The 27,826-nt window shown below is 31.4% G+C and overlaps 1 protein-coding gene across 2 annotated transcripts in view; it reads left to right on the top strand.

Annotated features, from left to right (window-relative positions):
- The window catches only part of LOC131938285 (constitutive coactivator of PPAR-gamma-like protein 1 homolog), an 81,576-nt gene extending 55,378 nt beyond the window's left edge, over window positions 1–26,198 (top strand). Inside the window, exons 9-17 of one of the 2 annotated variants that reach the window (XM_059296266.1) lie at window positions 4,602–4,758; window positions 5,522–5,786; window positions 8,493–8,601; window positions 11,508–11,714; window positions 12,091–12,322; window positions 12,676–12,817; window positions 13,614–13,719; window positions 18,499–18,626; window positions 23,985–26,198. In XM_059296266.1, coding sequence (XP_059152249.1) covers window positions 4,602–4,758; window positions 5,522–5,786; window positions 8,493–8,601; window positions 11,508–11,714; window positions 12,091–12,322; window positions 12,676–12,817; window positions 13,614–13,719; window positions 18,499–18,626; window positions 23,985–24,108 — 1,470 coding nt within the window. In that variant the 3' untranslated portion in view covers window positions 24,109–26,198. The remainder of the gene's footprint in view (window positions 1–4,601; window positions 4,759–5,521; window positions 5,787–8,492; window positions 8,602–11,507; window positions 11,715–12,090; window positions 12,323–12,675; window positions 12,818–13,613; window positions 13,720–18,498; window positions 18,627–23,984) is intronic. The other variant, XM_059296267.1, reaches the window with a different exon arrangement.
- The last annotated feature ends 1,628 nt before the right edge of the window (window positions 26,199–27,826 follow it).

The raw sequence follows: 27,826 nt of genomic DNA on the forward strand, positions 1-27,826 counted from the left end.
ATCGTGTTCACAGACACACACACACACACACAGGGACAAAATTGCAAAATTGTTTTCCAGACTCACAAAACTGGATTTAGATGTTATTTGTATGATTACAATACTTCCTCTAAACTTAGTATACGAGAAAGTAAAAACAGATGTTTTTAAAAGCAAAAGCTTGTAAGCTGAGGTATTTTTAGATTTGTAAAATTAGGTATCCAAATTGAATTTTTTATAATGAAATAAAATCTAATAATTCCCCCTGATAGAGTTGGCTTTCATCAGAACAAAAAAAAACCAAGTTTATAGATATATATCAATTTTTTAAGGAAGATACATTTTTTTTAACAGAATAGGGTCTATTTGTGACCTCTTCTAACTGCTAAGATAATTAATAAATAAATATTAAGATAATTAATAAATAACTTTCAAATTTCTTGCACACACAGCCAGTTAAACAAATAACATCTGTATTTTAAAAAAATAACATGTTGGCTGACATCTCTTCACACACGCTGGCTTTTTTTGATGATGTGTGACAGTGAGGAAGGGGAAGATAAAAATTGTCAAACTAGCTTGTCATTTATGAATGACCCCTAAACCCAGATTAATATCATGGAGAAATAGGTGGTCTAGTGTAAATGAAAAATATTTTTTGCTTCTAGCATCTTAGAAAGTTTCCAAGGGAAAAGTCTATTACATGCAAATTAATTAAAATTTTTGGGCAACAAACCATACCACATCAGAAAAATCTCAGGTGTCATGGAACAGGCATTTACACAAAACTTATTTTTTTTTAAGTCAAGGGGATGTGCGAGTTTTTTTCTTCTATTTTTTGCAATTTAAGATCTAAAGCTTTTGAATACTTTTATCATGTGTGGCACATGAAAGTTAGTATTAAACAGCAAAAAAAAGGGTTAAAAACAATTTTGGTTGTCATGGAAACCCAAAAAAAAACCTCCGCCATTTTGAATTTTTCTGTACTTTTAAAAATGCTATGGCTTTTTTCTTTATGCACCTATTTGCAATTAAAATTAAACTGCTTATATTTCAGTATATAGGCCTATTCAAACTTTTGTCATAACTTTTTGAAATAACTACTAGATCTAGTAAGAATTTTACAAAGTCTAAAAAAAATCGTACCCTTTTTTGTGTTCAAAAGTTACAAAATTTGCATATTAATTACTAAATACTTTTTTTCTATGAAAGCCATTACAATTCCCTCGTGACAAAAGATGTATTTTTCCATGAAGAATAATTACTGAAAATATGGTGGGCATTGTTTAATAAATAAAAAAGTAGTAGGCTTTTTAGTGTTAAAAACCTACAAACTGAGAAAAACAGCCAATAGTAATGAAAAGTAGGTCACGAAAATACCATATCTGTATAAAATGCTAAACTGGTTGTAAGCGTTGGGTGTTTCCGAGATGATGAAACAAGATTATCAAATAAATGAGAAATCCAGCTTTCAAATGATGCCAAATACAATTGGATGACGAATATAAAACTTTTCATAGAGAGCTTGTAAAATTGTGAAAAATTATTTCTTAATGAATAGGGTCATAAAAATGGTAATTTGAACACATAAAAAATTTTCTTAATACAAAAATAGACAAAGTATCCAAATGTGCAGAAAACAAGAAATTTTGTGATATATTTTTACCACACATATCCCCTTAATATGTTTTTAGGCTATTTAAATGATAAAATATTCACCAGATTCATAGTAAAAATTCATAATGGTCCTTGAAATTAAACCTAACACTGCATTTACACTTACATTAGGCTTGTCGGTATCGGCCGAGATCGCGGTAAAAACATGACCCGAAATCTCCCATTACTTTCTGATACCGGGCGCACGAGATTTGGTTTTGCATACTAATAAGTTTTTAATTAATGGTAATTAATTAAGTTTAAAAGGTCATTTCCTAATGTTAAATGAAAAGTAGAATGGTTTTCCAGTTGTTTTGATGGCTTAGCGATCTGATTGCATGCTGTCTCTGCTTTGGTCTTACCGCTGTATAAAGGTTAACTTCAAATGCGTTAAAAACGCGATTTTTGAAAAGTTTCCATTTAGATAATGAAAGTTTCCAAAGCAGATACATCCCATTTCTATAGAAATGATATTTATTTTTGGATATTTTGACTTTGACATTAGTAAATACTCATTTGAAAGTAGTCACCGTAAGTAGGTCACGTTGCCCCCATTGACTCCAATGTTATATTTCTTCATCCCGATCTGCCGGCTTTTGGTTTTGATACACTAACAACAGTATTCTTATGTAATGTACAAACAAATCTCCTACTTGTTGTTTTAAACATATTTTAATATACCTGTCTTTCATTTTTTCAACTCTGGTTCTAGTTTTGCTTGAAGTAAAATTTTGCTGAGTTAGACATAGGTTACCTGTCTGTTGCTAGAATACACTACACTAGCTATGTGCTAACTGTAATTTTAAGTATTCAAGTTCTACTTACCCTTACTTACAGTTATATTTATATGCTGAAAATCAGAATTCATACACAATACACACATAAAAACATTGATCAGATAACTTCAGTTCACTTTTAACAAAATGGCTTAAAGATAGACTCTACTTCACCTGCCCAAAATAATAAGGCAATTATATGCACATTACAGTGTTCAAGTCATTTACTTTAGATTGCTAACTATGTAGTTCTTTCATTCACTGTATTTATATAAAGCATTGCTTTAGAAACTTTTTCATATTTGCGCAGCACAGTTTTATAACAAAATGTCTTAAAGATGGACTCTACTTCACCTGCCCAAAATAATGGGGCAGTTATATGTACATTTCAGTGTTCAAGTCATTTACTTTGCTAACTTTGTAGCTCTTTCATTCACTGTAAAACATTGCTTTAGAAACATTTTCATATTTGCGCAGCACAGTTTTTTTAGGGTTATGGAAGGAAGCCAACACAAAAATATACTTCTGTATTATTTTTATTCATTTCAACAGCATATACAAGTTCTATATATCATTCTAGCTAAACTCTGCAAATATGAACAAAATACAACTGCAAGTAAAATAACTATGCTCAATTTATTCAGGCATACCATGACTTGTCACAATTGGCCAATGCAAAAACAAGGGCATTCCACCCCTCACAAAAAAATTCGTTAAAAAAAAACTATTTGAGCTAGACAGAAAATCTTTTTTGTGTTGTTTTCATATAGTTGAGCTCTACAAGAATATGTAATTTTTATTTTTATATGATGATTAGTGTTTTTTTACCAAAATCCCTACTTACATGTATACTATGCATTTCTACTCTCATGTGTATACTTTAGTGTTCACAGTTATAGGACATGTTATAGAACATTTTTTAAACAAACATGCTATATAGGCCTAGATAATTAAAAGAAAGAGTAATTTAAGTTAAAAAAACCAACGTAGATAGTATTTGCTTTTTTATTATCCTTCAGAAACAGCTTGTATGATTTGAATGAACAGGGCTAAATATTTGTCTGCTGAAGGGTCGATTTCTTCAAATATTTTGTATCTGCTAAGTCCATAACAAATATTATAACTATACTGAGACTCGTCTATAACTTGTTATCTGTCTGTTTTTATAGTCAGTACAAGCATGACCCCACTAGCACCTTCTGGTGGGCCTCTAGATTTATTACTGTATTAGACAGACACTATATATATATGTGGGCCAAGGAAAATAGAGGAATAACTTGCAACAATAAATTTGGTTAAATTTTACTTTTATGATTAAGTATTATTTCTTCATTTACAATCTATACTTATTTCATTAAAACGTGTTTGGGATTTAACTAAAGAAATAATAAGTAAATATTAACAATGTACTTTGCATAGGGCCTAGAGAAGTTGTACATGTGCTCAAAAACTCAAGTTTTAGTTACATTTTGCAGGCTGCTAAGAGGATGGGCTTACTACGCATCGACGCATGAACACTCATTTGAAAATTCAGAACATTATAACGATCGGGAACAAACTTGGCTCAGAACATTAAAATCGGCGTGGTTTTGTGCCCTGCCACTCAGATGTTCCATATACCTAAAACATTTAATATACATTTAAGTAGGTCACGTCTAGTATACATGTAGTAAGTGTAAATGCAGTGTAACAGCTATTTTTTGGATGAGCTGTATATATTTATTATTATTATTGTCACTCTTCTAAAAGTCAAAAAGTGAATCATTTAAAATAAAGTAACAATTCTTTTGAATTGCGATCTCAAATGCAAGAATCATTATATATGTATTATTGAAAATGACTAGCAGAGGTGTCACTTTTCTGTTTTTACCGAACGACTTGTATACTACGTTACTAAGTTTTTGCTACATGTCTCCACAATAAATCACCTCTGGTTGCGCTGGCCGTTACAATGGCAACCTGAGCTGTTACTTTAAAATGTTTCTTTTTCTTCAGTGTACTAGATTTTAAAAAAACAACTGATGTAGATTTTCTACTCCCCTACACCGTCTTAGGTTTTTGGCTACGATATTAGGCCTGTGGCCTTTTTTCTTATTTAGCTTCTCCAGTCACTTTCAGATGAGCAAAGAATGGAATAGCAAAATCCATCATTTATAGTTTGGTTTTTATAAAGAATTATAAATTTTTCAGGGAGAGGTTAAACTTCCAGTTGTTTTAGAGGATGACACAACCCGTGAATTACCATCTTATATTGACCTGTACAGGCCTTTGAGGCAGACCATTTATTCAGTACTGCTTAATCTAAATAAACAAAAAATAGTCTTCGAGATTCAAAATAAGGATAAAAGTGAGTTATTATTTTCTTTCAATTTAAATCAGGGTTGTCCACATTTTGATACTCTACGACCACTTAAAAGTCTGTTTGACAAGGTTGTTCTTTTGTCAGTTATTTTGTGGTCAGTAGTGAGGTGGGGTGGTTGGCATATATTAAAAAAATTTTCTCCAGGTACATTGTTATTACTGGCACTTGATAACCTGTGACCATGGCAATGGGGAACACAGCTTATAACGTTGTGAAATTCAACAACTTGGGAAGGGTGCATGTGTGTTTGAAAAAATTAGGTATGGTATTTCTTTAAAACTTTGACTTTTGTTGGTTAAAATAAGCTTATTTTATGATGGTTGAGGTAAAAACAAGGTAATTAATTACTGTGGTGGTGCTAAAAATCTTCTAAAGTTATATAATAAATATATAGCATCACTATTATTTATTGATGCCTGGTTGGTCAGAACTCATGTATGTTTTGTGCAACAACTCTATTTGTATTTGTGCCGTTTGTCTTTTGAGACTGCAATAGTTAAAAAGATTATGTTGTTTCAACTCTATCTAAAGCTGCCTGTTTTGCATAGCATTGAATTTTGGAGTCACTATTGTCAAATAGTCACTATTGTATGACATACAATAGTGACTGAAAAAAATAATTCTTTTATCAGACTGAATTCTGACTTCAGTTTAGCTCATACTTTCTGTTATGGTTTGTAAGAATTGAGGTTTGGACATAGTAAGGGTAGCAATATTATCTTCTAACAAATATTAATATTTATTTCAGTTAATACTTCTCAACCAGACTTTTCTGCACAAGTAAAAGAGTGGGTTGTTCGCAGAGGGTCTGGTCGTCCTACTTATGAAGTAGTAACAGCAAGACCTGTGGAATGGAAAACCCCCAGTGTACAACGGATGTGGCTGGGTCAGCAGGATGGCGATAAAGATCGTAGACTAAGAGCTTTTCTAACAATTATGATGAGTGACACTAGTCTGATGTTAAATACAAATTATGTTCCTCAACATCTACTTGTTTTGTGTTCGGTTTTAAGGTAAAGTATTTTACATTTGACCTCATAAAAACTACTGTTAAGATTTAGAGTAGTATGATTTATTAAACTCTAAAATTTTAGTTCTTGATTATTTATTATAACTACATTTAAGAAATGAACACTCATGTAGTAGGAAAATGTTAATACTGTTCACAACGATGTGACTTGTCCAATTTTTTCTAGAGGAAATCCTATTTTTCTATATTAGCTGCAATTTTCCTCAACTAATTTTTCTCAGAATGTTTCCCATTTTTAAAATATTTGCCAACTTCTCTGGCATTTTTAAGAATTTAGAAAATTTGAGAAAAACAGAAATGACTCAGAAACGGCCTACATGTAGGCCTACATTCCACACATTCTTATTTGAGTCGAGTATTACGCTTTTGCCTACAGTACAGGTACTGAACAGCTCACATTTACGTTTACTCGTTTACTTATAATATTTACAAGTATAATCTAATACTAGATCTACTAATAGATAATGTGGACAAGCTAGCTTCTGAATGTTCTATTGGGTATTTGCAATTGAATTGTAGATCTAAATTATGCCTTAAATAACACCTATGGAGAAAAATACAAAAAAATCTTGACTAACACTGCTAATTTCTAGTAATCTATCTTGAATCTAATGTAAGTACTACTAGGACTTTAACTAGGTAGGCCTTAAATTAAATTCATATTACATATGAAGCATTCAGCATTTTTTTTCATAATCTTAAAAATAATCAAATCAATGTTATGTTAAACTAAGCTATGGTTTTTATTGGTTTCTTGTTAACTTTTTTTATTTTTAAATGTAAGCTGTCATGAGTAAACAACGTAATCAAACTTATTTCCAGCTTATTTCTCTCTTCCGCCAGTATCTTCAAAATCTCATTACTAACGCGACTTCTACTATTACATGTAAATAAAAGTACTTTACATAGTAGCAGGGCCGCGCCGGACTGCACCACACACTAAAATTCTCGGGTGGGCGCATAGGCCTGTAAAGGGTTAATAATTAAATGATAAACTTATTTTTAAAGCAATTTAAAGAAAGTTGTTTGGGGAAAATTAAAAATGACGTCACAGTCAATCTCAATGTTCCTGTTATGACTATTGCCTAGGCTTACTGATTACAAAACTAAACTAATTTAAACTTCCAGTGGACACACCTGTGTCTTGTTTGTGAAACAAAAAACACTGTACCGACTATTTTCAAAAATTGTATACTGCTATACCTGAAGCATAAATAAAGATGTGGTTTGACTTTGAAAATGGTAAATTTTTGTTGTAATTTATAAATATCCATTCCAAAACATTTATACAATTAAATATCAGACCCTTTCTAATTCCATCTAATCTGGTTGATTAAAACTTTCAAAATTACTATTAGTATAGGTGTAAGCTCTTTACTTTTGAAGACTTATATTTTGATCATGCACATCTATAAGTTTAAAATATATATATAGTTTAAAATTGAAAACAAGAATATGCCTAGATCATTACATTTGAAAAAGGCTTTATGTTAAAATTCCATTTCTATTTTACAATTTTTTTAAAAAGTTTTTTTTTTTTAGGAAAACATTACATTACAATAAGACATGAATTCCGTTGTTATTTTAGAGTTACATAAACTACTTTTTTTTATTTAACATATTAGCTATATTAAACAATGAGTACTATAATGGTGTGAGACTGCTTTAACTGTGATAAAAAATATTCATTTCTTGTCCAAAAAATGTCTTCTTTTTTTTTCATGTTCTGGTCACATCCCTGATTAATGTCCCGTTCTTTTTGACTTTGTGGTATGTCAATGTCTTGGACTGGTCGTAGTCTACTTAGTTCTGTAAAATATTCTTTCTATCTCATTACTTTTTCTTTTTCGCCTTTTATTTCCAGCCCATTTTTCCCAATTAGGGGTCCATTGTTTCTATTGATAAAGTTCTTTGCTAGCTGTTAAGGGTCTTTGTTTCATTTGAGGCTTGCTATTTCTGCCTTCTGGAATAGAGTGTCATGGTAATTGTGTTTGTCTTGCCTGCATGAGTTTTTTAGTTTTTTGTCATTTGCTCTGTGTTCCTTTTCTATTTTTTCTGTTCCTTTAATCTTTGTGATCTAGTGTTTAATAGTTGTTCTTCCAATTTTTTTCCTTTACTAATTTTGTCCTGTGTGTTTTTGCAAGACTGTTTTTTTTTTTCAAGGAACCTATTATTTCCAAAACACTAGTTCTAGGTAAAATAACTATAGGCTATTTACAAGAGCAGGTCTAAATTAGTATATTGCTTTATTATTCTTTTGAAAAAATTGCTATAAACCTTACAGATAGGCTTACTATTTAAAAAAAAAAATTAAATTTTCAAAAAGAACGAACTCAGAAACTTCTTAAAAGCTATCAGATTTTGAACAAAAAGTAATTTGCTGTTTAATATTTTTAAAAAAAATTTTGCTTTTGTAAAAAGGTGGTTTATGAGCCCAGTCTGTCTTTAAAATGCCATTTACAGTTTATTAGAAACTTCACTAATTTGCAATGGAACTTGTAATAAGTTATAACATTTTGAAGAGAAAGTCTAGCATAGTTTAAAGCTAGCTTGTTATCCTCCATATTAACAAAAGGGTACTTAAGCTGGACACTTAACTTGTAATATTTAATATAATGTATATGCAAAATCTTTGTAAAATTATTTTTAAAATACTGGTTTGCTAAAACAGATTTACATTTTTACTTAGATACATGATGCAGTATGGACGTATATTACAAAGACAAGAGCTAGATGCTTTTTTAGCAATGGCAGTCTCTCCACTTTTACATGATGTACAGACAATGCAAGATCTAAAGGTGATTAAGTGTGATGTATGCTTTGGGAGAAAGTAGATGACATTATACTACGAGCAGTCAAGTGAGCAATTCTTTAAATTTTTTACCAACAAAAATTTGAGAAGCGAGGGTTTCATTATTCCTGGAAAAGAAGCACATTCCAAAGAGTTGTAAATGATTATTTACAAGTGTCCGCAATGTTCTGAAAGAGCAGGAAGAATTTTATCTCCTTTACAGATTTGTACTATCTGCACATGAAGAGGGGAAAGTTAGGAAAAATACATAGACCCGTTAAGAAAATTAAGTGAAAGTAAAAAATTAACAATTAACATTTTATTTCACTTCAGTGAAATTAAGGAATGAAGTGTAGCTTTAAGAGCGCAATGAGTAAGTGATTGAAAGAGTAATGTATTAATAGTGTAAAGAGTAATGTATTAATAGTGTAAAGAGTAAGTAAATGAAGTAAAGAAAACTCCACTGCATATCTCCCACACCTCAGCCAGCATCTTCAGTAAGCTCAAGTCAGCTGAGTTCCAAAGCAAAGCAAAGTGGTCGGGTGCCCGATAGGGCACTTCCCGGCGCCGCAGGGGCGTCAAATTTGGCACGATGATGCCTTGGGGCGATAGAACACGAGGGTCGGCAATGGTTGGCCGAAAAGTCCACGGAGAGGGGGTAAAAACTGACCTCGACTGACCGGCGCCTTTTATGGGCTATATTACGAAAAAAAATTTCCTCCGACGACCCCCCCCCCCCCCCCCCCCCCCCCTTGAAATTTTATGAGGTGGTAGGAGAACGCCTTGGGGTGTCACAAAAAACTCTGCATATCTGGGAAAACTTCATAAAGGGGTCAAAACTGACCAGTTGTATTTCCCTATATAATCTTTGTATTTTATGGGAAAAACAGGGTCATTTCAAAACGGATTTTAGGGCGCTTACCCTCTATACATCTGGCTAATTTTTGGCATGCTTATAGGTAAATGGCTTGGCCATAGGGCAGATCTGTCGGTTTCACTCAAAGCCCTCGACGAGGGCTAAAAAGTGACCACATTGAAATTCTCTTTATGTGAGTTCTATTACGAAAAAAAAATTCCTCCGATGACCCCCCTTGAAATTTTGTGAGGTGGTAGGAGAACGCCTTGGGGTGTCACAAAAAACTCGACATATCTGGGAAAACTTCATAAAGGGGTCAAAACTGGCCAGTTGTATTTCCCTATATAATCTTTGTATTTTATGGGAAAAACAGAGGGTCATTTCAACGCAGACTTTAGGGTACTTAAACTCAGTATATCTGGCTAATTTTTTGCATACTCTTAGGTCAATGGCTTGACCTTTAGGGAAAATGTCGGTTTGACTCAAAGCCCTTGATGAGAGCTAAAACGTGACCGCGAGTGAAATTCTCTTTATATGAGCTCTATTACGAAAAATATTTTCCTCCGACGATCCCCCTTGAAATTTTGTGAGGTGGTAGGAGAACGCCTTGGGGTGTCACAAAAAACTCGGCATATCTGGGAAAACTTCGTAAAGGGGTCAAAACTGACCAGTTGTATTTCCCTATATAATCTTGGTATTTTATGGGGAAAAACGGAATTTTCAACACAATTTTTAGGTTTTTTAACATCTGTACATCATGCTAATGTTTTGCATACACTTCTATAGATGACTAGGCCGTATGGAAAAACTGTTGGTCAGACTCAAAGCCCTCGACCAGGGCTAAAAGATGACGGCGAGTGAAATTCTCCTTATATGAGATTTATATATAAATAAATTGACGAGTGATCCCCTTAATATTATTTGAGGTCGTAGACCAACCCAGAAGGGTAACAAAAAAACTTTATTCCCGTCGGAAAAAGCCATTGTAGTCGTTAAATATGTTCATATATCATATTTTCTTATACAAGCATAGTAACTGTTTGTTTTTAAAAAAAGTAAACAAATACATACCTCATTCGGTCCATTTTCAAGGAAGGTAACCTTTTTAAATAATTATTTTTCAAATAATTGTATACTATTTTAAACAAACAGAAAACGACAAAGTATAGCATTCGTTTTAGAAAATAACTAGTTGTTTATTAAGCTACGTATCATAATTAAATAAACAATTAATTTTAAAAGTCAATGTAATATAAATTATGAGATATACTGTTCATGAAACCTCTGTAGTTCTAATTCCATTTTAGTTATAAATTACGTACTTTCAAATGTTCTCTCTGAAAGCGGATGTTAAACAACATACATCTTCTCTAAAATTAGCATTACTGTTTAAATTTAAGCACTCCACACCTCACCCATCACCAAATAATTAGTATTCAAATTATCAAATGTTTTTGAAAACCTAAGCAAAGCTAGGCAGTATGCCTAGTACATTTTATAAAGTGTTTAGTTCTTTACATTCTCCTTTTTTTTTTTTAATACATTAGTTATTTATAAATACATTCTTGTTATTTAAAATATTTCATATAACAATTTGGGTGGCATTTTGGGCTTGAATGGATTGATAAATCAATAGAAATCTGTTAAAAGTATAGAATAAGATGTTGTGTTACATGACAAAGAGTAGCAATGGTTTGAAGCCTTGGTTGAATTTACATCTCATCTTTAGAAAAGTCTTTTTAAAATAGTTGGATGAATGAGTAGACAAAGCTATAGATGTAATGAAAGTGTCCATATCTAAAATTGACAAGCACCCATTTTATATAGAAATGTGAAAAAGAAAATTTAAATCCTTTTTTTTTTATATTTATAACTTTCATCATACAAAGTTTTCTTATTAACATATGAACTAGTACAGTTGTTTCTACTCAGTAACAGATCTAGATCTATCCAGTAACTTAAAAAAAAAATATTCTTAAGCCCCCATTTTTCTAGAATGTAGAAATGACAGTTATTTGTATTGAATCTTGAACGTCAAAATACTCGTTTTTTCTTAGCTTCCAAATATCATTCCTCGAGGAAGTCAGCTTGCTTCATTGTTTATGTCTGGAATAGAGACAGCAAGTATGGCTAATGATGTTTGTGGTGCTCCTATCCCTTGGACAATGATGTGTCCCTGGCTTTATATGGATGGAAAACTATTTCATTTCAAACTTTTAAAGGCTAATAACAATACTCCACTAATTGATATATGTGATGGCCAGGTAATCTTTTTTTTTTAACTTAAAGAATATTCCATTTATTTGTTTGTCATTATTTTTAGAGTTAGACACCTACGCAGGTTGCATTAAAAAGTCTAGAAATGAAACTTAAAACACTCTTCCCTAAATATCCTTAAATTCCCTTAAATATCTAATGTTAATGGGCTTTTTTTATTTTTAAGATTAATAAAGAAACAAATCCACATCAACTTAGGTTTGACCTAGCAGGACCTTGATCTAATTATTTTTAAACTTTTCTCCTTGCAATACTTTTAAATTCTGCGTATTTGAAAAAATTACACGTCACACACTTCTGCTCATTAAAAAATGGCTGCTTATTTCTTAGGCAGGTAACTTTTTTATTATTTGAATATTTCAGATGGAACAGGTTTTGAGAGTTGAACGTATGAGACAGGCTATCATGGAAAATTTAAGAGTTGATTTTGCTAAACCGCTTTTGCCTGGATTTTACTATCCATATCCTGGTCAGCCTTACACTGGCTCAACATTACCTTATGGACCAACTGCATCAACTAGGGGAAGAGGAGCTGTAATTACTAATTCCAGTAGTCGTCAAACTGGAAGAGGTCGTGGGATTCTAGGTAATTATGGTAATGCAATTTTTTTTGTTTTGAATCATAACTGCTTTTTAAAAATTAATCTCAGCTTTAAAATAGTGCAAACTTGGAACCATGTTGTAAACAAATTTAAATGGTCAAATTTTATCATCAACATTTATATTTAGTTTATTCTATTGTGGGGAGCATTTTAAGGCTTTTCAGCCTAGGTAGTAAAAAGTATGAGCTCTACTAGTAAGACAGCTGTACCTTTTATTTTTTTTTTTGTAAACCTTGTTTTTTTTTTTATTGAATAATTTTCCTTCAATTCATGTTAGCTAAAATATCTAGCTTTGTAAATTAGTATAATTCACCTATAATTAACTTTTGTATGATTATTCCCAAAGGGAGATCACCTATTGAAGCACAAGGTGGGCAACTTGAAATAGCTGGGGTTGTTGTTGGTCAATGGGGACCTAATATGTCAGGGCGCAGAGGACGCGGTGGTCAGATTCCACCACAAGTAATGTCAGTTGGACAAAGGGAAAGGTAATCGCATCAGTCTTCAGAATATCTTAGTAATTTTTAAGATGCTTGTAGAAGTCTGCCTTTTAGGTGTCAGCATTTTTCCCTCCACCTTTTATTCAGATCTCGTCAAATTGTACGAATTACATACTTTTTTAAAATAGCAAATGTATGTATTTACAGTTGGTACAAGGTAAGGTGTCTAATACAGCTTTTATTTCGGGGCATGGAAATTTAAGTACCAATAAGCAGTACCTCAGATTCAAATGTGAAACAATAATTACAATAACGATAGGGGACTGCTTTAACTGCTCTATTGAGTTTTATATCTGAAAATTTTTTATTCGTGCTCCGGTCACATCCCTGATTTTAGGTGGGGGTAGGTTTAGACTTATTTACATCATTTTCGGCAGAGTAGTGACGTGATCATTTTTCAGTTTGGTCAGTTTTAAAATAAAACTATGCATAAATAGACAGCGCTTCATTCTCTTTAACTTTCAGGAACTAAAGTTAATTTGTAAAGTAGATTTAATGTAGACATTGCTACTAAAAGATTTGTACATTGTTGCATGTATTTTTTAAAGCATGTGGGGGGGGGGGGCATAACTATTTCAGAAATATTTCAATACCAACTTTAAATTTTAACCAAAAGAAATTGTGTAGGAAAATAATCATTCAATTTTGTTTTAAATTGAACTTTGACAAAATATGTGTGAAAATTCTTTCAAAACTACAGAAAATTGCTTTTTTTTTTATTGAAAACATTTCTTAGTTTTTTAAATTCATGCTGCAAGTTCAAAATGTTATGATCATTTTTTAGAGGATTGTACAGTGGCAGAGGTTCCTTTCTTCAGCCTAGAGGAGGATTAATTAGAGGGAGACTCACCACTCCTATGTACAGTGGCAGAGGAACTTACCGTCCTGCTGTATGTATATATAAAAGTATTTATATTGGAGAAAAAACATTGATGAATCAAGTATGAAACAAAAGCTGTTTCACTTGTAAACTGCTTATCTAAAAATGTTTGTTAAACATTTTCTCAGAGAAAAAACTTAATTCAAAAGAATTAAATCTTCTTTTGTTTCATACTGTTAGTTCTTAATTTTAATGGTTTTGATTGATTTATATTCTGAATTTATGCAATCAATCTTTTTTATTTCAATATACTTTGGTAGTGTGGTAAAGTTTTTGAGCATTTTGTGTGACAGTAGAAAATTTGAATTACAAAAATTTCAGATTGACCCATAAAACTATGCATTTTTTAAAATTGGAAATAGATTGAGATAATAAATGGTATATGATTAGAGCCAGAGAAAAAATTATTTTATGATACTGACCTTCTGCAGATTCATAATTGACATAGTTGATAAGAAGTATTTAATGATTATTGTTTGACAATGGATAAAAATCATGTTTTTGTTAATTTTGCTTCATGCCAGTCCTAAAAAATAAATTTACAAAGAGCTTGAAAAAATTTAAATGAAATATTTCAACAATCTGTGATAAAAGTTGCATGTGCAGAGAACTTGGAAATAATTTGTGTGTTTAATGCTATATTTCTATTTATTTTCATCTAGCTTAAATATAATCTGCAGTGTCATTTTTGTAAGAGAAACGGTTGTACAGAAACCTGAAACGCCATTTTCACTACAATTAAGATATTAAAAAGATATTTGCTTTAAAACCCAATCAGTAGCTTGTGATTTCTAATTATATTTAACTGCCCCTACTTGGTTCTTAGTCGATTCGCTGCATGAAATCAGCCAAGCATGAAGGGTCAGTTCACCCACCACCATCAAGTGATCACTAACATTTTATCTTCACAATAATTTGAATATAGGTATTTTTTAATTAAGTTGTCTCTCCAATTAAATTTAAAAACAAAATAGATAGTCATGCAATGTCATGGAAGATCTGGATAGTTTGAATGAAATTGCTTAATTAGAAATGAATCAAAATTGAGTTACAAGATTTGCCACATCCACAAGTAGACGTTGGGACTTAAAGCTTGTAAAAATTAAAAGACCTACACAATTTTATCAATATTCAAAAAAATTTCATAAAAAAACACGGAATTAAAACTTTTTTTTTTTTTAATTTGTAACCATAAATGAGACAGATGCATTTCTTTTTAATATATATTAACACTAGATCTAACTAAAATAATTTTAAAAATAGATTACAATGATGAGATGCTGTTAAAAATTGTTCAGCATTTGTTTGCACTCAGTACAAAGCAAAGAATCCGAAATTGTTTAAAATTGTTGTAGTATGATCTAGTGATAAATCAAACCAATAGTGCTGAAAGTTGAAGTTCCTGTTTTATTTTTGTGTGTGTGGGGGGTATGTTTTTGTGTGTGTTAGATATAAGCAGTGATTCGATCTCAATGCTGGCTAGATATTAACTATATATAACGATACCAATATTTACGTAACACTCATATTTAGTATTACTGTGTACTAGATGCTTTTTTTTTCTCATTTTAATAATATCTGATTTATCAAAGTAGCATCCTTGGCATGTTGGTCTTCAGCTTAAATTTTTATATTACATTTGAAGCATTCAGCATTTATGTAAGTGACCCGCGACCCCCATAGAATTCTAAATGAGTACCGAAATTAATAAGAAATAAAACAAGAATTTCTAGTAGACAATATGAATTATTCTTGAAAACTGTTTTTATACGATGAGTGAAATTAGTTGCTATTAACTAGCCTCAATATTCACGGTTGAGTTTTTGTTAACGCCAACCACATGTCATTCTCAACATTTAATTTAATTTTCCTTGTTTTGTTTTTAATTGGAGAAGTGTTAAAAATATATTCTCACAAAGATATGTAGACACAAAAGGAACTAAAACTCCTTTGGGTATGAATGGTGCATACTAAGCTTATGTCAGGTATGATCCTTTCTCTAACCACTCTTTGTCATTAAAGTATATCAAAAGGTATTGTTTCCCTTGCACATCCAAGAACAACTTGATTTATCTTTCAATTAAAAAACATGATTCCCATTTGACAGCTCCTGATTTAATTATATTTACGGCTTTTATTAGCAATGGAATTAGAAGAGTTTTGCTGGCGATGGCATACCTTTGAATCATGCAGTGCATTTCCCTTGGTTAGCTAAATCTTTAACTTTTTTCTGAAAGCCCGATTTTGACCCAAACATAGATGGTGCATCATCTGTACAAACCCCACAGCTGTTTTCCCATTTTAAGCATCTAGTTTCAAAAAAAGGAATTTTATTTTCTCCATATCTTCACATAATAGCAACTCTTCTTCGCTATCACCTGAATATATTTCTCAAAGACAAGCAACTGCTAACACAAACCCGCGTCTGTTGATTCATCTCCTTGAAAAGCAAACAATGGTGAAAGCTTGATTTCATTCAAAATATGTTAACATCTACGGACATGTCTGCTATAAGCCATTAATAGACACAGATGTTTGTTGCATCTTTACTGCACTGCAGCACTGGAATCCCCAAGAATTTAGACTCATGGCTGAGAACAACTTAGGTCGGTCAGTGCGCATTGTTTCTTCAATATTCCATTTCCGGAGATGTTAGTAAAGCTGAATTTCAGATATTCTTCTAAATATTTGTTTTTTTTTCCATTGATAGGGTTTAGTTTAACACTTGGCAAACCCCCCCCACCCCCAATCCCCAGAAAGCCCGTCGTGACCCAGTTTTGGGTACCCATGGCCTAGAACATAGGGCATGAAATCAAAATAAATGATGTTGAGTCAAAGCTATGGTTTTTATGGGGGGGGGGGGGGTCTCAGGTTACTGGTTAACGTTTTTTAAATGTAAGCGGACATTAAGTTTAAGCAGTATTTAATTAATGTAGCCTAGAGATTAGTTATATATAACTAGAAGCCTACCTATGTCATTAGACTAATTTTTAAATTTTTGACTTAGTAAAGTAGCGTCTGTGCATATGTTCCTATTTTTGGCTGACGGGTATGCATGTCTGCTAATAGTATTTTTCTTGGTAAAAAAAATAGCTATTCTTACCAAAAAAGTAAACAAATGACTTAGAACCCGATATTTTGTAAATAATTATTGCTTTAAGGGTCATAACAATGTCATTTATATATTCAACGATGGTTATTCTGTATAGATCAAGTAAAAGTGGGAAATGGATGATTTGGTGGATTTATGAAGAAAAGTACTTTCGCCTATGCCCTTAGTCTAATTTTTGTTGTGTTTGAGATGGCAGAATTTTTCCATATGGGTCGCAGAAGTGTGAAAGCGCAGTGGGCTCTATTAACTCTAGCACGTGTGCCCTCCTAAGTGCCTCCTGATTTGCTGATCTTGCTGCCAAAATAGACAAACTGTTCCACATCATTAACATATCTTCCTTCTATTATTACTGGGGCCTCATGGTTATTGTTAATTCTCATTACATCTGTCTTTCTTTGTTGATCTTGAGACCTATTCGCTATTAGATGGCTCCTAATTTATCAACTTTTTCTTGCATGTCTTGTAGCCAGTGTGAGAATAAGGCTAACTCTAGATAGTTTCCCCCTTAGTGTCCAATGTATAATTTTCCCAGAACTAGCATAGGCTATGGGCGTCACCCAATTGAGAACCACCAAAAAGAGACTCATCTGTAATGACCTGGAACTCTTCAGTTTCCCAGCATGGCTAACTTTCTATGAAAATCCATCGTATAGTTGCTGAATTATTTCCACTTACTTAGCAGGTACACTATAGTGTCTCAACAAATTCCATATTGTTGTTTCTATCCACGCTATCAAAGGCCCTCTCAAAGTTAACAAAGCAGATGTAAAGTGGGGCTTGCCATTCTATCTTCTGTTCTACAATAATTCTTAGAGTGGCTATCTAATCTGTATAAGATCTTTTTTTCCTAAACCCAGCTTGTTCATCTCTAGCTTAAGGTCAATTGCCTCCTCCATTCTGTCAAAAGTGACTCAGATAAGGACTTTACTAGGGATGGACAAGGTTTTACCCCACCAGAAAAGTCACTGTTCTTTGGCAACTTCACAAAGAGCCCTCTTCCAGTTGGTTGGGATCTGTCCTGTGTCCAGACTAAGTTGTAAATTTATGAAGTCTATTTACTTCTTTTCCACCTTGCTTTAATGCCTCTGCTGGGATATTGTCTGGTGCTTCTGGTAGGGGCCACACCAAACGTTGTGCTCTGGTCCGCCAGGTTGGGGACTTTGCAGTGGGCTAACTACTCATCCACATAAAACTAAGTAAAGTTACAGAAACCGAAGCCAAATCTGAAGCTGACATATTGTCCATTAAAACTTTTTGTAGCCTCTAAATTAATTCCAGTTATTATTTACCTCCTTTGAAGAAAAATAGTCATACTATGGTAGCTAATTTTTTAAGGTCACCCAAAATTCTCAAAAATGTCCCCTCGCTACAGAATCATTGTAGCCTATACCATGTTTGCTGGGTTAATTTCTGAGTTTATTGGTTTGGGAAGTTTTCTTTTTCCACTGCCTTACTGAATAGAATTGATCCTCTGCGGCTATTTTCTTCTAAAATAAAACATTCTGAAAATAACCTCAGTAAAAAAAAAAGTTTCATTTCATTATTTAGTACAAGCACAATGCAAATTGAAGATTGTATCTTTTTATGCCTTAAAATAATTACATATAAAAATGTCCCTGTATTCATGCCCTGTAAAGCAATTTTTAATATAGTTCTACTTTACATTCTCTATTTCAGTATTTTAGTAGAGGTAGAGGGTCTCCTGCCAAACGACCAGTAAGAATTGTAGCACGGCCAGGTAGAGGAAGAACAGTAAAGTCTGCATCTACTAAAGGAAGAGGAGTAACTGTTGATGTATCTTCTACGTAAGTTTTAGAGTGGACAAGGCAGATATGCCTACCGTCCCGCCGAAAGCAGAATTGTTCAGCTTTTTTTTTACTAAAAAATCCTGTTCTGTTCCTCCATCCCGTTTTTGTTAAAGTTTGTCCACGGTTTTTTCTTTTTTTCTTTCTTTTTTTTCTTTTTTTTTTTTTTTGAAAAAAATAAATAAGAAAGAAAAGTAGTAAATTGAATTGAAAAAAGGCAGGGAAAATCTCCCTTTAGCACACATTTCAGTTTCCTAGTTTACTTACAATATAATAATAATCTAATACTATATCTACTAATAGTTAATCTAGCTTCTGAACATTCTTTTTAGTATTTGCTATTGAATTGTAGATTTAAATTATGCCTTAAATAACATCACCTAAAAAGTAATTTGTTCCGTCATTCCGAATTTGACTCAGTTTGTCCCGATTAAAAAAAAAAATTAATAAAGAAAGGTAATAAAGTGAATTGAAAAGAAGACGGGGAAAGGCGATTACCTCCCTTTGGCATACGTTTCTGTTTCCTAGTTTATTTACAATATTTACAAGTATCATCTAATACTAGATCTAGCTGGTAGTATAACTACTATCTACTACTACTAGATCTAGAATTGTAACAAGATCTACTAGTAGATACTGAAATAGTGAATACTGATCTATCTTGAAAGTTGTGGCTTAACTAGTAACTACTATTATGAAGAACTTAGTAAGAAGTAACTAGAACTTTTACTAGATTCTAGGTAGATCAAGGGTCTTTGCTCTTAACTTATATATAGTACATATAAAGTTAGTCTTCAGCATTTGTTATTCATATAGTTTATACCATAGCAAGGCATAAATAATCTAATCAATAATGTTATGTCAAAGCTGTGGGGGGTTAACTTTTTAAAAAAAATATAAGCAGACATTAAGAAGTATTTACATGTAGCCTAGAGACTAGTTATATATGACTAGAAGCCTACTTATGTCATTGCAGTAATTTTTAATTGATTATTTTTATTTTTGACTTAGTAAAGTAGCGTCAGTGCGTATGTTCCTCTTTTTGGCTACAAATTCCTCTTTTTAGGCATGACTGTTCCTACTTTTGGCTGACAGGGGTAGGCATGTCTGATAATTTGTGAACTCAACACTACCAATGCTGCGACTGAAAATCTTTTTCTTAAAAACACTATCGGTAGCTCATGAAGGGCGCTCATCCTCTCACACACACACACCCTGTGAAAGCAGCCGTTCGTGACAACAGTTTACAGATGACAATGAAAAAAGACCAAGCAGAACTTATTACCTGCACTTAGTTTCAAATTATTTAAAAACTAAATTATCTGCCCCTAATTAATAGCCATCACTAATTCGACCTGGCTCTACAATTGTAAACATTTAGTTAATCACAGCTCACCAGACTGTTGGGGGTGGTAGCTATATGCTAGCTAGTTGCACAAGTAAATAAACTATGATGTCACTGGCTCCAAAACCTTTCGTGCATAAAAAAAAATCAAATTCAAATGTAGTCGTTTGCATCGCTTTGTTAGCTGTTTATAAAAAACGATAGAACGTGATTATGATTCCAATCATATATACCCTCCTTATTAGCAGTGGTTATTGACTGTTACAGCCATATAATTTTTATTTCAACTTTTTACTTGTTTTTGTTAATCTCATATTGAGTTTGAAAGGTGAGTTTTCAAAAATTTACTTAAAATAGTAAAACATTGAGACTAACTCTGTTTTTAGTGGGATTATCTTCATTATTTATTAAGCTTTCTAACAAGCATATTTATTTTAGGTATATCCGTTTAGCAGACTATGCAAAATGTCTCACATAATAGGTACCCTGATTAGCGGTATCGATACCTCATTTTCATGTTCCTGCGTTTTATAGGAATTATGTCACCTATTTTTATACATTTTTTTTCTTAAGGAATGTTAATAATTAAACTAGTAAATGAAAAGATTCAAAGATAATAAATTAACCTTTTTAAATAGTAAAAATTGTATGAGTTGAGCTAATATGTTGCGGCCTATACAACGTGCTACTAATGATAGAATGATTTAAAACTAAAAATAATGACACTAGGTTCGATTTGAGTAAGACCATATGATTTTTAGTTTAAATTTTTAACAACGAAAATAATCTTTTTCGTAATTCATTATAGTAGAGGCTTAAATCTAAAAATTGAGAAAAACGGTATCGCTAATGTTTTGTCGCTATATCCGTTGGTATATTATTTGATCAATTAAAAAATAAAACATTCAGACTTAATTTGAATTTACTGTGAGTCTGTAAATTTTTAACGTTATTTTCACAAATGTTTTTACTTTCTTCTTCAGACGTTCACAAGCTGTAAAACTCTACTAAGTATTAGCGATATCGATACTACCCTTCTCCGCTTTCGTATTTCATTATATTTGTATTATATTATTAGGCCATTAGGTCTATTTAAAATGTAAAATGTCTTAAACATTATAAGCCAAAGTTGGAAATCATTAATTGAACAGTGGTTGATTAAATTCACCAAGTACAGTGTGCGGGATCCAAAATCTTAATATAAAAAATATTAGTTAAAAACACAACATTTTATGAGTGTGTTCATTCTATTGTAACACTGATAGTCTTCATTTATTTCATACCCCATTAGTTTATCTAGCTAAAGAATAAAACATACCCTTGTAAACAAAGGCCTATATTTATTTGCTTGATACCCACTCACACTTAAATACCGATTGTATGAGGGGGGGGGGGGGGGACGACTTTCTGAGTTAAAGACCTTTGAGTCTGGTGCTAATTGAGTTGCTTTTGTTAAGTTAGTGTGATTGACTTTTCTAAACGTGGTACTGAATTGAATCTGCCCTTAATCGTCCACAAATAAAGTCACTCTTTTTTACACACATTCCCCTCTCCCATCCATAGCTTATCCCCATTGTTGCCAGACATTTTTCCAGACCCCGTATCCCCAAGCTTTTGTTAAATGTTATCACAACTGGACACTGTGGTCTAGTATGTAGTATGCCCGCTAACTAAACTGATCGGTACACGGCCTAGTGACCCGAGGTCATCCCATGACCAAACTGTCCTTGACGTTCAAAACCAGGTGGCAAGATGTTGTATTTAAAACTGGAGGCAAAAGTCTGACAGAAATCCTCGTGTCTATCGTCTGTCGGCGTAGCTGTGTGAAATGCTCGATTCTTGATAACGTTGCTGTTTGTTTCACGCCAGCTATGTTCAGATATCTAACGACACCCAAAGATTATCTCTTAAATGACATGCTTCCAGTAAGTCAAAAACACTCATATATGTTGCACTGTACTGAGCTGTCTTTATGATACCGTTTACTTAGGAATTAGGAATGTTTATTTTATTTTTTTACTCAGCCAGTTTCTATTATTTTTACTATTACTGTGACGTTTAAGTTAAATGATTGAACCTATGCATTGGTATATTTTTATTTAAATAATTCTTAATAGATCACTTTTAAATTAAATAAGTTATTAATATCTTGCTAGAGATACTCTATGCAGTTGTAAATGCATTAAATTAAACAATACTTATTTGAAAATTTTATAATTGTGCGACTATGCAGAGTTATTTCCCTTTCGCCTCTTTTTCTATAATCTCGATTTGACCAATTTTTGTTTTCATTTTCCATAGGCTTAGTTGTCCCCGCAATTTTTACACTAAAACCGTCATATCTAGAGAACCGTTTATCCTATAATAATAAATTTGGTATCATTTTGCAACATTTAGTCCCTTTAATACAACCCAGTCGTTATTTTGTCTTTTTAATTATTTAAAAAATTGTGTGCAACTAGCTACTATATGCCTAGCCCACGAACTGTCATAACGGCTGATGATTGGCCGTAATTCCCCTTTCTGTGGTGTCACGGGCGATCAAATCGACCGTTATTAAAATCGCGATTAAAAATGCGAATGAATAAATATATGTTGGTTATGGGGAAGTAACTATTAAAAAATGAATTTCCTTCCCGTTTCTGGGATTGGGTTGTTTTTTGTTAGTACATGAGCTTTGATTTTTGTTTTAAAACGGGGGTGAATATTTTCTCAGTATTTTTACTTTGAAAACGTCTGTCTAAAGCTGCAGATTGTCGATCTTGATTAGAAAATAACCTTAGAACTTCTTTATATTATTAAATACACTGAGAAAATAAAGAGATGACTAGACATTTATGTTTGTGGTCTCCCTTTCAGTACTAAAATATTTTAATATAAAAAAACTAGATTTAATAATGAACATTCATGCCTTTTTTGGTATTGAGCGCAATGTGAAATAATTCTTACAAAATCACCTTTCAACAGTACTTTATAAAACTATAATAACTATTATAAAACTATTATAAAAGCTAATGACTTCTAGTATCTAAAAATGTAGTTTCTGTGAGGTTTGGATTTTTTTAGGGTGGGTTGAATACAGAAGTTAAGTATTCAAATTTTACTCTTCTTGTAAATGTCAAGGTCACTATCAGCATACACATTTTTGTTTACTCCTTAAGATATACGATTAAATGTGAGTTCATGACTTTGCAACTTCCTAAACGGCTCTGGGACCATTGTTAAAAAAATCAGTTTGACCCCCTACTTCTAGATCTAAAAAAAAAAAAATTGTTTATTTTGTATTGCCCAAAGAAAATGCTAATTGATGTGAAGGACTATTTTATGTATGAAACAGAACTGTGCTGTTTTTACTTAATTTTAGGGACACATTTTGATACCTATGTCTCCATTACACAAACCACTTCTTACTGCTTTTTCAAGGTCGTATGAACGAAAGGCAGACGACATGAGAATACGCGAGCACATTCATATCTAGGCAGTTCTACAAGCGCTGTTTATCTAATTTTAACATGATTTGGGATGTGATGTTTCCAAATTCAGCGGAAATCCAAATTTTCTGTTTCAGCTGAAAATTTCCTCCGTTTAATTCATATTCTGTAAATTCAGTCCTGTTTTTTTTTTTTTTTTTTTCCCATGAGTTTTAAAAATTAGGAAAAACACGGAAATTTTATTAGGATTTGACACTTAGCTGACTACACACTTCAAAGTACCATAGGAAGTGCTACAAATGAAATGAAATTGTGGTTTACATGTATAGGGGGGGGGTCTAGAATAACATATTATGGGGTAGGCCTAGAGATGGGCTTATATTTTGAACTGATTTTGTTATGTGCACAATCCTTAAAAAATTATTTTTTATTTGAAACCTGTTACAAAGAAAATATATCCATTTTACATTATAATAATCACGTCTTAAAAAATAATGAAATGTTAGTTCATTTTATTTTGAAATTCCGTCAAAAGTTTCAGGTTTGGAATACTTAAACTTTGTGTACTTGTCAATTTTACAGAATGAGATCAAAGTTGAGTGGTCAAGATTTTGAAGATTTGGATGAAGAAATAAATGGAGGATACAGTGGCGCATCTGATGAAGATGATGATATTGGAACTGCTACTGTCAGTATCAAAGGTTAACCTCAGATCTTGTCTTGTTTGATATTTAGAATATTGAACATAAATGTAATAGTATTAATTATTGCAATTGAATGGTTGGTTTCAGAATTTTTGTTATTTGATAAAAAAGTTTCTGTAAATTATGTTAAAGATTAAATAACATTAAAGCTTTCCTGTACAAACTTGACTTTTATTTAGATTATGCACAATAATTTCTTTGTATTAAAATTACATTTAGTAGCATGAATGGTTTGTCTAAACATACGAGTCTAAACATATTTTTGTTTTGAATATTGTGAAGTGTTTTTAAATTATTGAAAGTAACATGCATTTTTTATACAACTCCTGACTATACTTTTTTATAATAATGATTTGCCAAAAGGGATATTATAATGAAATGTGACTTTATACAATTCACAAATGTATTGTGTATTTTTTTTTAATTGTGTGGATTTGTTAAATAAATATTAACTTATTAAAAACAATTGAATGTAAGCTCCAATTTAGAAAAAAAAACAATTTAAAAAAAATAATAATGCTACTTTTGGTGTAATTGGATTAGTATTGGAAGAACTTAAGAAATTTTAAGTTTTATTTTGTAAATTTCTTTATAGAAAAATACTAAAATTATTTTAATTCTTGTCCAAACTGTTACAAGAGTAAATCTAGTTATTTTTATATAATCTGTTCAACAGTATTTAATTAATCTAGTTTGTGTAATTATGTAATATAGTTGCTGCTGCAATGTGAAATTATCCACACAAAGGTTTTAAATAAATTATTGTACTTTTACTCCTGTTTGTGTGTATTGTATTTTTGGTTTGATTCACACTACTCTCAGGTGCTTGTAAATTGAACAGATAACCTAAAACTCGGTATTGCTTGTTTTTTACCATATTAATGTATGAACTCTGTAGTTTTTTCTTTTCTCATGAGTAAAACCATCCTTTTTGTAACTGATTTAGAGTAACAGTTAAATTTAGGGGTAATCAAACTATTTTTTTAAATCCTCATTTAAGTTTCTAACAAGCATTAAGAAAAAGTATATTTAACAGAGCTCTTGTTTATTGTAAAACTAATAGTTATTAAGGGCATAGGCGGTGATGAAAACCAAAAGAACCAAAATGCTTATTTCTAAACTAAAAGCTATAACATAGCATATAGTTATAACTCAGTATAAAAATTATAGAATGGCCAAAAATTTCATGGTGATGGCATCCATCTTGGATTTTATTTACCTTTTTAACATCAAAATAACTCAGAGATGGCTTATGCAAATCCAATAAAAACTTGCAGGATTATAGAGATGCATGTTGGTAACAATTGTGATAGATTACATTTTCTAAGTTTAAACTACTTTTGTTTTTATTATTTTTATTCTGAAAATAACTTTTAAAAAAAATTGAAATTTGTGCAAAAAATACACCACTTTAACTATAAACTATAAAAGAAAAATCGTACAAATTTTCAAAAATTTGTTTTATTAGTTTTGTTGGTAGATCTATATGTATACAGAATAACTAGAGAAAATTTTGATCAATTTTAATAATAATTAAGAAAGTTATTTCAATGTTGTAATTGTAAAAAAAAAAAAATCCAAAATGACCACCATGGCTATGGCAGGATATATTGGTCCATTTTTTACATTTTTAGACTTAACTCTTTGAGTTATATCTAAATGATAGATATAATAGCATTAGGTTTATAAATAAGCATTTTGGCTAATCTGGTATTCATCACCAGTCCATGCCATAGAGAAATATTTTTAAAAGTAAATGTTTTGACATTCTGCTTTTTGTATCTTTTTCATGTGTGAAAAAAAAGTTTATAACTTTGATCACTATTCGTTATTTTCATAGACATATTTTTAAAACTTTACAGAGGAAATGTTTTGTACATTTTCATGTTTTGTATAATTATAGATATTGTTAGTTTTGTATAAAAAAATTGCTTATAAATGCATTTGCATGCTAATGATAGATAATTGGTAAAGGCAAAAACCTTTCCCAATAAACTTCCATATCACATGTAATTATTTAAATTTACTTATTTTCATTGTTATGCATTAGAAAATGTTTGTTTCAAATAAAAAATTAAACATGAATGATTAATGACAGAGTTAGGTGTATATTTTAGACTAATATCCCAATTTGTTGTTGCTAAAGAATAATAAAGCTTCTTAATTTTATAAATGTGTGTTGAACATTTTTTTATCTACTTTCACATTCAGAAATATGTAGTCTATTTTCTATAATTTTATAAACTAAACTAATTTATAAATTCATTAAATTGTTTTCAATAAGAAATAATTTTTAACCCAATCAGAATTGTGAGTTCTTTTTTAAATAGTTTATTCTCATTACTACAATAATATACAATTTATTGTAAAAATAGGCAGAAGCCTAAAGCTTTAATAACCCTCTTAATGCTTCTATTTTTTATTTATTTCTGTAATTGTTCCACATAAGTTAAACTTCTTTATGACATTATTATTAGTGGCAGTAAATCAGAAAACTGTTCTTATTTTTTAAAATCTTACTTTGTAATAATTATTTTTCTTCAAATATTTCTTTCAACCTTACATTCTCCCAAAATTAGAAAGCATATATTTTACTGTTAAAAACGGATTTTTTTAATCTGCATGCGTAGTAATTTGTCCTAGCTACTCGTTAAAAAAAGTTTTTGTGTGCATTTCCTGAGGTTTTTTTTTACTTATATTTCAAGTAGATATTAACTTAAAACTATTAAAGATAACATTCTTTTTAAGTATAACATAATGATACACTTCATTTTGTGTTGGTTTTTGTTCCAGAGACAACTTAAAATCTAATGCACGTGCCAACACTTGGGATTTTTTTGCCTGTAACTTTCCAAAGCTATGTTTTAGCCTGTAAAAATCAGAAGCGGACTAGCATAAATAAGTTTTTTCTTTATCTTGTAACCATTAGGACCTAAAAATGAACTGAACTAGTGAAATTACAGTATTGTCAGTTACATCTAGTTATCATGCATTTTTTAAACTAGTGTGGACTTATGATTTTTACCCTGCAAATATCACACATGGACTGATTCTCAATCAAACCTAAATCTACTAGACTGCAGTTCCATTCATAAAAGTAATAAACTCTACCGTAAGTTATTTATAAAATCAAGAGGCTATAAAAAAAAATATTACAGCTATGTTCTGAAAATTTGGGGAAGGTTTTTTAGATATGGGTAAAGATTCAAAGTGTAATCAATTTCTATTTAAAAAGTTAATCTTAATAGGAGTTAACATAAAAGATAGTCATTATGATGCTGATAAATTTTGTAATAATATTAAATTGGACTACGCTCCTTGTCGACAAACAATGGGTGTGAAAAGTATTCTTCAAAGAATTGTATTGACAGATAACGATTATTACAGAAAATAAATGGTTTTGGGTTAGGCAGTCCTGCAATAGGGTATATTCAGCTTCAAATAACTACTTCAGTAGGTGTGATCAAATAGTAGAGTGTTCATCTTCTATCCTATTAGTCTTAAATTTGGATCCTAGTCTTTAGTCAGTACAATGTCCCTTAGTCCACCCTCAAAATTAGGAAAAGCAGAGGCGTCTGGGCTTGGCTTAGTGCTGACCACACTTGTCCTTCATTTGCTGAAGTTAATGAAACACGAACTCACTTCATCTGTAAAATTGGCCATTTGGGTTCAAAAGGGTACTTTTATTTTATCTAACTAATCTACTAATTTATTTTTTAT

Source organism: Physella acuta, unplaced genomic scaffold (genome assembly GCF_028476545.2).
Source record: "Physella acuta isolate Inbredline_101_S28 unplaced genomic scaffold, ASM2847654v3 ptg000240l, whole genome shotgun sequence".
In the NCBI taxonomy this organism is placed as follows: domain Eukaryota; kingdom Metazoa; phylum Mollusca; class Gastropoda; family Physidae; genus Physella; species Physella acuta.